This window comes from Apium graveolens, chromosome 7, assembly GCF_009905375.1.
Source record: "Apium graveolens cultivar Ventura chromosome 7, ASM990537v1, whole genome shotgun sequence".
NCBI classification, from domain to species: domain Eukaryota; kingdom Viridiplantae; phylum Streptophyta; class Magnoliopsida; order Apiales; family Apiaceae; genus Apium; species Apium graveolens.
Window position 1 is genome coordinate 52,897,143 of NC_133653.1, and position 12,324 is coordinate 52,909,466.

General features: G+C 31.8%; 1 protein-coding gene across 1 annotated transcript in view; it reads right to left on the reverse strand.

Annotated features, from left to right (window-relative positions):
* Positions 1-5,992: 5,992 nt before the first annotated feature.
* Positions 5,993-12,324, reverse strand: part of LOC141671004 (zinc finger CCCH domain-containing protein 36-like) — a 163,048-nt gene continuing 156,716 nt past the window's right edge. The window contains exon 3 of the mRNA XM_074477068.1: positions 5,993-6,219. Within this exon, the coding sequence (XP_074333169.1) occupies positions 6,190-6,219 (30 nt within the window). The 3' untranslated portion in view covers positions 5,993-6,189. The remainder of the gene's footprint in view (positions 6,220-12,324) is intronic.

Consider the following 12,324-nt stretch of genomic DNA (forward strand, 5'->3'; position numbering starts at 1 on the left):
AGATTAAATAATCTTAAAATCTATGAATATTCGATACGGGCTATGTACAATCCAAAAAAATATAGTGATATTAAAAATAATGACTTTAAAGGATTTTAAAATTTCATAGATTTTGTTGGATTTTATTGTGTATGTTACACTTTTTGAAATCTCGCCTCTGCATACAATCGTAAATTATCTACAATCTATCAAAATTTATGAACTCTCAATTTTTTACTAGAATTTGAATCTAATACACTTTCTTAAATAAAATTTTGCTTTTATACTAACTCATCTTCTAATTTCTCCTTATAAAATTTATCGAATTTTTTGACAATTTGCATATTAGATATTGTAAGTTTATATTTCGAGCTAAATTTTAAAAAATGTAATCTAATAATCTATAACTTGATCTTGTTAACCTTTATTTTATCATTCGTTGGGAAATAATTTGACTTCAAAATAGTTGTTTATTAATATGAGGCTTAATGACCTTTTTGCCCTTAAAGTATAGGCCGTTATACATATCAGCCCCAAAAATATGAACTCATACCTCTTGGCCCCTAAATTATTATGTATTGTTCTCTTTAGGCCGTATAGGCATTTAAACGACATCTCGGCCCATATCGGAGGGTAAAAATATCTTTTACTGAATTTGCTCCCTAACGATTGATCTTTTTATAGTCTTTGAACCCTAGAGTTGCGAAGACTTCAGTTTCTCTCAAATTAAACATCATAAACTCAATATTAGTGGCAATTAACAATTTTTGAGCTTGGATTGTACCGATCATTCAATGGCATATAGCGATGACACCTTTGTTGGTATTTCTCTTATGCTCCTATTATATTTTACTGATAAATATTGTATATTTTGATCGATTGGTTGAATATAATGCTTAAAACTCTGGGTATATTTGTTCTTGTTAATGTTTATTCATTTATTATATTTACCCAGTAGTTCTTGACCTTTGATTTGTTTGTGTGTTAAACCTAATGAGTAAATAATGTAGTCGGATGTATATATTTGTGTGTTAAATGTGTTTACATCCATTTATTTTCTGTTGAAGGTGATGATGTTGTAAGTGTGTCTTTGTTTCATGGTGGGAAGTTAAAGTGGGTTCCAAGAACTGAATATGTAGGAGGTAAAGTCACTGTGTATCATTTTCGAGTCCTTGATAAAATTACTTTAGAAAATCTTAGAGGGTGGACTAAGGCGTTAGTTCATAGGGGCTTTGGTTCTCTGTATTTCAGACTGCCTAAGAGAGAGTTGGAAGTGGGGTTAGTGTCAGTAAAAAATGAAGTTGATGTATCTACAACGAAATCTTAATCTTTAGAGAATGGAAATAAAATATATGTGTATGTCCACCATTCGAATGAGGAAGCATTAGTACCAGTTGAAGATCAAAATGTTCAAAGGAGTGCAGGAGATGACAATAATGATGTAGGAGATTGGAGTGATGAAATTGATGATTGTGACTTTGTTGATAGTGACTACTCTATGACAGATGATGACCTTCTTTTTTTCTAAGAATGTTAATTCGGAGGTTGAATGGATTGGTAGACTTAAGAAGAGACTTGGCCTACGTGAAGAGAGATAGGTTGAGAGGGATGTGGACACGGAGGGTGAATATGACAGTGATGATCTCGAGAGCCTGGCAGATAATGAAATTAAATATGTCATTCTGACTGAGAAGAGGAGAAAAGCATTTCCAATGTTCAAAGAGAAAGAAAACCCAAATAGGAGAGTTGGAATGATATTCACTGATCATAGACAGTGTAGAGAGGCAATACAGAATCATATTGCTACTGAGGGGAAGGTCATAAGGTTCAGGAAAGTTGACAGAACTAGGGTCACGGCTATGTGTCAACCACCATGTCCTTGGACTTTATTTGCATCATTAAATTTTGACAAAAGCATGCTAATAAAAACTGTGGGACCACATATATTTTATTCCTTTTTCTTTGTAGTCTCTATTGTACCTTTTGGACTGTGTATAATGTAATAATTGACCATTTATTTATTGCATTTGCAGACCATACTTGTGCTTGAGAGCAAGTTGGGTTACCCCTCATCAATTCTGGGTTTTTATGCAGAAATTACCTCCAAAATTTCAAAATTAATCCAAATTGGCCAATCAAAGCTTTTCACAAGACTGTGTTGAAGGATTTGCAGATAGATTTCAAACAACATATTCTCAGAAAAGAAAAAAGAAAGTGCATGAAGATTATAAATGGATCCCAGGAAGAGCAGTTGCAGAAGCTATGGGATTATAAAATAGAATTGTTGAAGAGGAATCCCAACTCCAAAGTTGAGATTGAGATAGTCCCCGGTCAGAGCTAGATTAGTGGTTTCTGTACATTTATCAAGTCAATTTTTTTTAATTATTAAAAATGTTAGATCTACCTCTTGCAGAACATGAAGGTACCTTCAAGAGGATGTACATATGCTTAGGGGGTCTGATGCATGATTTTAAGCTTGGATGCAAAAAAGTTCTTAGATTTGATGGATGCAACTTAAAAAATACTTACAAAGGTCATTTATTATATGTTATAGGTATAGATGGTAATAATTGTATATACCCTTTAGCCTGTGCTGTGGTTGAAGCAGAGAGATTGTATTCTTGGAAGTGGTTTGTGGCTTTGGTGGATAATGATTTAGATGTAGGTGTTGGGGAGGGTTGGACTATCATTACTGAAAAACAGAAGGGGTTACTGAATGTCGTTGTTGTAATGTTACCTAGGCTGAGCATAGGAACTGTGTTAGACATATGCACAATAATTTCAAGGGTAAATTCCCAGGTAGATCACTTAAGGATAAGTTGTGGAGTTATGTTAGGGCCTCAAATGTAGAAGCATTTGAAAAAGTAATGGTTACAATCAAGGAGGAGAATGAAATTCAGGTTTATACATTCTTAAAATGGGGGATGTTGTGAAATTAAGGATAAATTCCGGGTTGCAGCTTGAAGAGAGAGAGAGAGAGGTGGGGGAGAGAGAGTGAGATAGAGAGAGGGAGAGAGAGAGGGGGGAGAGCGGGAGAGAGAGCGAGAGAGGAAGAGAGAGAGGGAGAGAGAGAGAGAGAGAGAGAGAGAGAGAGAGAGAGAGAGTCGGGAGGGGTGAAGTGAAGTGAGGGGAAACGAAAGGGGGAAAGTTGAATAGAATTTTAGGTGGGGGAAATTAGAATTTTCACTAAGGAGGAATGTATGTATATGTACTGTAGCCGTTCTTTTTAGTTTTAAAAAAAATGAGATTAGACAATAATAATATTTTAAACCGATGTCTACAAATCCTTTAATATCGTTTAAAAACCAAGCGATGTTAAAAAACTTGTTAACATAGTTGGCTTTTCAAACCGCTATTAAAAGGGTGATGTCTTATGATTTATTAATTCTTGTAGTGTTTGGATGTGTTTTACATGATTTAGAATAACATTTGATTTGGTGTCAGATTAGTATTATATTTGATGTGCAATCGAATTTCTTTTTGTAGAATATTTTGGTATATGGGAATTCCATTGCAACTGCCATAGTTTTTTTTCATTTATAAACCAGATAACCGACAAACTAAAGACATAACAATCCATTTTTTAAAATATAATTTACCTAAAAACCTAGGGTATGGCCATATAACCGATCGTCTTCTTAATACCACCGACCATCTTTGTCATGTAGTGGTTAGTTATCACACGGTCGGTTTATGAAGTTTTTACATGGTGTCTGCCATAAACCCACTCGTAGGAAAAGTTTTATCCACTATCAATTTTATATTTTTTAACATTTTTATAAAACCATATAACCGACCATCATCGACGTATGTCAGCGGAAGAGCTGATAATCGACCAACAACAATGATCGACGTTGGTCGGTTATCGGCTCTTCTGCTGACATAGGCTACCACCTATTGTCATGTGTTGACACCAATATTAAAAATCGCCCACATATGAGTGGATACAAATGATTAAAACTTACTGTATAAGTTACTGATTATGATTAATAAAAATAACCAAATGATATGACGAATCAAGCTTAACTCGATCACGACTCACTTTCCTCCGTATCTCACATTCTCACATAAATATTACTCATTTGCAGCCATTTTCCTACAATTGTGAACTACAATTGTGAACTGCAGAAACACACGAATAATGGTTGATTTATTTTTCGGTCATGTATATGTCAATAGATAAAGCTGTATCTTTTGCCTACGTGATCATCCCTAGGTAACATTAATAATTTACAAGTCACAATTTTCATAATAAATTATTTTTCTTTTTTTAAATAGAAAATATATACTTCTCTATATATAAAATATAAACAAAAAAATTATCTTAAATTTATAATAGAGTACTGCACTAAATATAAGTTCCTATTGCATCCTTAAACAAATATGTTACGTATAAATAGCAAATCAATGGTTATTAACAACCATCATTAGGAAAAGTTTTTATTTGTTCTTGCATCTTGATTGCACACCAACAAAATCATTGATTACACACCAACAAATTCATCAATAGGAATTGCACCTTGATTACACACAATAAATCACATATATAACCTCTTTTTCAAAAAAAATAATTAAATAGTAAGTTCTAACAAAAGTACATGATAAATATAGATTCAACCATTGGATACTTATCAACATTAATAAACACTCTGCATACATCAATACATACCATACCGGTAAGAACTTAACTTGTAGTCAATCATGTCAAACAAAATGGCACCCTCAACAACCAAATATACTGCAATAACATGACTTCAAATTGATATATAAATAGGTATATGAACAAATAGTAAAATCTCTTAAAATGAATATTAAAAACTAATTTAAATCATTAAATCAATCTAATCTAATGATTCTCATAGTAGATATGGGAAAATGGGTCTAGATCCGCAAAACTCAACCAAAATTCATGGAACCGAAATCTGATCCGAGATCTGAATCATATAATCCAATATTTATTAGAAAACCAAATTAAACCGATCCGAAAATTATCTAAACTGAAAATTAACCGAAAATTATCTGAAAATTAGATCCGATTATAAACTGAATCAAACAAAACCGAGTCATATATATTATCTGAACCGAATATGATCTGAAATAAGCAAAATTGATATTTAAAATTATCTTATGTTTATGATAATATTATTATTTAATCATAATATTTTGTAAAAGTACAATATATTATATTAAAAGTACTATATATATTAAAAATATTTTTTAAAGTCTCATAAATTAAAAAATGAATAAGTTATGGTCCGAAAATATCTGAACATAATTTAATCCAAACTGAATTTGTCTGATTTTTATCCGACTTTTTTTTTGCTTTAAATCCGAAAAAGACTCGAACCGGATCATATCCGATCTGATCCGATTGATTTCCAAATATATCATAATCTGAATGTGAACTCGATCCCAAATTGATCGGATCCGAAACCGATTATCCAATTTGCCAGGTCTACCCTATAGTCACCAAAGAGAAATAAAATACACTCTCCCACACAAAATCTCAGCTAATGCCCCCTGTTTTAATTTGATTTTTTCGGTCAATTGTTGAGTTTTTTTTCTAAAATATGACTTCACTATATTTTTCACCTTCTCCAAACGATCGATTTACATATCATATTTGTTACATTTTGACGTGATTTAGAATTTTTCTTATTTTAATTTTTGTTTTTCATTATAATTAAGGGGTTTCTATGACTTACAATAATATCGAGTCAAACCGAGATCGGAAAGGAATAATTCTTTAACCACTTGAGCTATCTGATTGGAATAGTAAATTATTAAATTATTTAAGGAGCTATCTATTAAGAATTATTAAACTATTCTAATTATGTTGTTGAGAAAAAACTAAATAGATCATAACCGAATAAAATATACTACATGTGTTCCCCTCATTTCTCTATATATTTTTTTCAAATCCTTGACACGCATTTTAAGGCAGCTATAAATTATAGTTCTAAAATTCATTTTTTAATTTTTTTTTTGAATGATTTATCCTCCTTGGGCAAATTGTTTGTTTATTTGGTAACCTAGAAATCTCATAACAAGAAACAGTCTTATCCTAAAAACTAGAAATCTTAAAAGAAATACATAATGTTTGTTTGTCACGATTCTTTCTCCCAGTTGTTTCCTTTGACTAAACCTGTCCTTTACTGAAGTAAATTTCACCGCTTCAAGTCAGAAATACATACATGAAGGACAGCCAGGTCACTGTTTTCCATATTTTTCCATGTAATGCTGCAAGTAAAAACCAATTTAATCAATCTAAGAATCTGATGTGCCAGTACATGCATGAAGCTATAAACATGTAATGCTACTTAAGTTCTTAAAAAAATTCACAATTCTTATCATGTAATGCTACCACTCTATCTCATGTTTCTCGGCAGCCCCATACTACACATGCATCCCATACTACATGTAACATCCGGGACATAGCGCGTAATTATTTTTATCAGTAAATGATTATTATGTGATTATTATATGATTTTTGGTGAATTATCCGATGTATGGTGTTGATATCTGGATGTTTATATATGATAAAATGTGTGTATATTAATTTTATTATGTCCATAATAAAATATAGATGTTTGTGATATTTTTTCTGGTAATTTTTGTAGTGTTGTATGATTTTATAATGATTTATGACTTTATTAATTATTTTCTGAATAATTACGAAACTATTTTATAAAGTCGGGAATCGTCTAACTATTTTTCTGGTAATCTTTGGAGTGTTTTAAGTTTTTCGATCCGGAATACGGTTTGACCCGTGCGCGTCCCGGCGCAAGATTTTCGATTCGATAATCATTTCGATAAAGTGTTTTATAAAAAGCCTGGTCTGGATAATTATCCAATACGGGTATCAAATCGGATCATTTTTACAGTTACTTAGCGGCTAAGTAACTAATTTATCGATCCAATACGATCCAACGGGTATTATTTTTTTATAACTATAAATACCATTTATTTATATTTAATTATTGTTTTATTATATAAAAATCAGAAAATTCCCTGAAACTATTCTTGGTGTTCATGAGAATCAAAGCATGATTTCGGCCTGACCTGGAAACCAAATTAGATCGTATTTGTAACCAAATTTAAGCTCTCGATGAGCTCTACAAGTTTATATCATCAAATCATATATCAGGTTAGTAAAATTAAAATTTCGATTTTAGAGTTTATGATTCACTGGAGCACTTCTGTCCCTAGTGCACGTAATCACCCATAATCCTATCTCGTTCTACATGGCCTTATGCCACTCTATCTCATATTTCTCGGCAGCCCCATACTACACATGCATCCCATACTACATGTAACATCCGGGACATAGCGCGTAATTATTTTTATCAATAAATGATTATTAAATGATTATTATGTGATTTTTGGTGAATTATCCCATGTATGGTGTTGATATTTGGATGTTTATATATGATAAAATGTGTGTATATTAATTTTATTATGTCCAGAATAAAATATAGATGTTTGTGATATTTTTTCTGGTAATTTTTGTAGTGTTGTATGATTTTATAATGATTTATGAATTTATTAATTATTTTCTGAATAATTACGAAACTATTTTTATAAAGTCGGGAATCGTCTAACTATTTTTCTAGTAATCTTTGGAGTGTTTTAACTTTTTCGATCCGGAATACGGTTTGACCCGTGCGCGTCCCGGCACAAGATTTTCGATTCGATAATCATTTCGATAAAGTATTTTATAAAAAGCCCGGTCTGGATAATTATCCAATACGGGTATCAAATCGGATCATTTTTGCAGTTACATAGCGGCTAAGTAACTAATTTATCGATCCAATACGATCCAACAAGTATTATTTTTTTAAAACTATAAATACCATTTATTTATATTTAATTATTATTTTATTATATAAAAATCAGAAAATAAAAATAAAAATCAGAAAATTCCCTGAAACTATTCTTGGTGTTCATGAGAATCAAGGCAAAATTTCGGCCTGATCTGGAAACCAAATTAGGTCGTATTTCTAACCAAATTTAAGCTCTCGATTAGCTCTACAAGTTTATATCATCAAATCATATCTCAAGTTAGTGAAATTAAAATTTCAATTTTAGGGTTTATGATTCGATTTGGGGGTTTTTGATTCTTGGGTTATTGATTGATTTTGAGGATTGGAATAGCTTCTCTATGTGATTTGTAATTGATTCGTATAGTTATTTGTACCAAACGGTTCCCTGAAGTGTGAAGTCGAGTTCCTTGTTTCTGAACAATTTTATTTTTGATTTTCGAAAGATATATATTCTTGCTGTTAATTTTGATTATAGAGTTTGATTATGTGTTTAATAAGCTTTGATTTCGTGTATATATTGCAAAATTTGGTTGAGTTTTTGATGTAATCAGAATTTCGCCAGAAAGCTTAGTCGGGAATTGAGTTTTGATCGAATTTTGTACTCGAGTGATAGGTTGTTGTTCTTATTAACTCTGTTGAATTGCTGAGACGATTCTAGACCGATTTCTCTGAGAAACCAGGGCGAACGGGGTTGTTTTTGGACTGCCGGAAAAAGCTCGCGTTGCCGGCTTTAATGGCAGCCTTGATCGGAATGTTGGATTCTTCGAGTGGTTAAGATACCGGTGGCTTTGTCTGAATTTCTGGTATAATTATAGATACTACTGAGTCCAAAATGGTGCAAAATCATGTGATTTTGAGTTGGGTTAGAACTTGCCAGAATTCAAGACGCGTTTGTCTGATTTCCTTGACCCGGTTTCCGGTTGGCTTCAAACCCGACCCGAAAGTTCTTCAGGATGCGTTTGCATGATTTTTTCTTGACCCGGTTTTGATCCCATTCAACCTGAATTCAATTTCTATAAATCTGCTTCTGCAGATTTTTCTTTTTAAAAATAAGTCAAAATCATTTCTAAATTCTAAAAATTCATTATTTATTTTTTGAAAATTATTTTTAATTCTAAAATAAATCTTAATTAATTAATTAATTGACTTTAGTTGATAATTAATTATTTAATTAGTCAATTATTTAAATATTAATTGATTAATTAATTTAATTAGGTGTTAATTAATTTAATTTGATTATTTAATTTGATTTAATTATTTATTTTGATTTAAAAATTCTGAAAAATAGTTTTGAACTTTAAAATATTATATTAAATTATTTTCAAGGCTCAATAATTATTATAAAATTATTTTAAAGTCATATTCGGGTATTGGAACCCTATTATTTAATTATAAAATGATTCGGAGATCCGTTTTAATTCCGAAAAATGTTCAAAAATTCGTATTAAATAGACCGTTTGTCCGTTTAATACGAAACGAACGCCTCTAGACTCAGAAAAATATTTTGCTTCTGTTAAAAATATTTTCGAGACCTAAATTCTTTTGTATCAAAAGGGCGTTTGTTGAATGAATCATTCCGAGTCGGTTATTGATCAATAAAATACTCATTTTGACCCGATTTCAATTTTAATCGTATCGAGACTTGTCTTTTGACGATTTAACTTATGTACTACACGAATTATGTGACTAGTGTTATATGAAATATGTGATATGTGCCTTGTGTGTTTATGTGTTATGTGGATAATGAGTCTACGTGTCCATTAAACTTTATATGATCAAAGATGATCCTTATCTGTTATTATCGGGCGGGTAGACGATAAGGAAAATGTATGGACTAGATAATTATATATTGTCAGTTAATTGAATGATATTTTTTATGATAGATCTACATAGTTCGAGGCATTCAAGGCCAGACAGAGATAGTAAAAGTAAAGCATGTTTATGTGTAGTAATGAAACAACTAGATTCAGAATAGATATAAACCTGAAATGGTGAATGACAAGAAAGGTCAAGTAGCCTGTCAATGAAAATATAGATACATCAGGACTGAGTTGATATGGCAGATTGTTAAAGATCAGAGGTTTGTCAATTGAGGCAAGTATTCCTTACTTTTCTCGTAAAATACTACAAATACTTCATTCCTATTCTAAGTTTAGAATAGTTAACTATTTTATATTTCACTGCAATTTACACTTAATTATGTAAGTTCCTTTAATTATTGTTCATATGTTGTCGATTGCTCTCTTGAGCAAATACCCATTCTTTCGGGTTATTTGCGAACCCTGAATTGGGATGTTTTGAAAATCAAAATGATTTGACATCAAAATACTCCACGGACTTGATGGTTACGATTCGGGCTGGGTATGAACTGGACCATTGATTATGAGACCATAGTTGCCTGGGTAGCCCATATGTTGGTTGGGTCTATGCAGTTGGGAATAGATCCGCACTGTATCCTTACTGATCAGCAGATTATAGTGCATATGTTGGTTTCTAGTGTCTAGTCTAATTTATTGTTGATTTCCATTAATGACATTCCTTCTTGAATAGTTTATAATTACAAAATCAAACAAAGATTTGATTTAAAGAGTTGAATCAGTGAAACATTCACTGTTCTTTTACAAAAATATGTGATTTATGATTAAAGGCCAATGTGGGCCGATATTTTATTCGCTCAACTGTTTTAAATAAACAAAGATGTTTTGAAATCATTCAAAAAAATTATTTCTAGAAGTTTCTTTGATCTAATACCTGGAAAACCATTATGATACTTGCTGGGCATTTTTGGCTCACTCTTGCTTTGTGAAATCATATTTCTTTTAGTATCAAATGAGGGCAAAAGTGAATACCTTTCAATAGACAGCAAAATTGAAGAGATTCCAGCTGAAGGAATTTGGGGGTTTTAGAGTGATCAATACGAGGAAATTAGTAAAGAGGTAATGAAATTGTATTTAGATATTATAATTTTAGAAGTTTAGATTCTTGTTTCATACCATAACCTGTAAGCAATCCAGAATAATGAGGGGTTGTCTGTATATTCGTTTTAATATACAGGATTATATTGTTTAAAGTTGTTTAGTGACACCCAATCCTAACCCCGAATTTGGGGGTGTTACAGCTGGCATCAGAGCCACATATTATTGGTCCCTGAAATAAGAATAGGTGGAAGTAAGATAGGATTGACAAGTCATATAAGATGAGGAAGACCCTAAGTATACTCATTTTGAGTTCAAGTTGAGTGTGAGTTAAGTTTGGCATATCTGATATGGATTAGTAAGATAGGATATTGTTATGATAAGTGGAAGGAGAGTATGTTGACGATATAGATATGTTGAGTACCCAGATCCTATGGTTATGAAAAATCAACAGCTCGACGGAGAATGGGTAAATCACCCTGCTTTTATATGGTTTTAAAGAAGGTGATTGATTCGCGTGAAAACTTCGTATAAGAAAAGATAGATGAATTTTAGGATGATCCAACTTAGAATTATGTAGTAGGACAAGTTTCAGACTGGAGGTAACGAGTTGATTGAAGCTGACAAAGAGCCAACGTCGCGAGTTTAAAGGCACCACTGTGGCGAAAAGCTTCTTATCATTTTCGGGTGCTGCACAAGTAATGATATCTACTTTATTAGATATACTGAAGATTAACAAGAAGATACGCTTTTATTTGTAGATAAAATGTTGAATTGCGTTAACTGGATGTAAATATGACATAAAGGATGACGATGAAAGTATCTAAGATAATACCAGATGTCAACATTGGAGTTAGAGTTACGAATGAAGCTGTATGCAGTGGTATATGAAGTTTTTGGTGACTAGTGAAGGTGAAATGGATTCAAAAAAAAAGCAGAAGAGATATTGGAGTGAATGAACCCTTAGGTGGTTGTTTCCTCAATTAGATACCTTGTTGTGGTTGAGGAGAAAAGCAACCAACTCATATAGTAAGGACGATCAGATGTTTGATTTTCAAAATTCTAAAACAAGTTTTCGGAAAAAGATTTTCTTATCAGAATTTCTAAAAGTTCTTTAAACAGAATAAGTTTTTAAAATTTGGTTGTTAAATTACTATTTGAGTTCTTATTGTTATAAGTATTTGATTACCCGAAAGAATGTTTGATTGAACTCAGTATTGTTAGTCAGAGGGCCAAGTCGAGCCACTAATATGGAGGGGTTTAAAATTTCCTCGGAAGGAGAGTGCAAACATGGGTCAATAATATCAACAATCAAATCAACGTGTGGAAACGTTATTTATTCAATTTATGGAATTATTAAAGTTTAAAATGGGTTCGTTGACCCAAAAGAAGCTCAGGGATGATCGAAGAAAATGGAGGAATCTTCCAGACGATTGAAGAAGAATAATAATTCTATCGACGGAGTCGAGACATTGCAGGATTAATGATTACGCTACGCGGTATAGAAGAAATTAGAAATTATGATTATAAATTCTGTAAGAACGCGATTATAGTCAAATTATTAAAGTATCAAACATAGAAGCATGATGCTAAAAATACCAGATTTA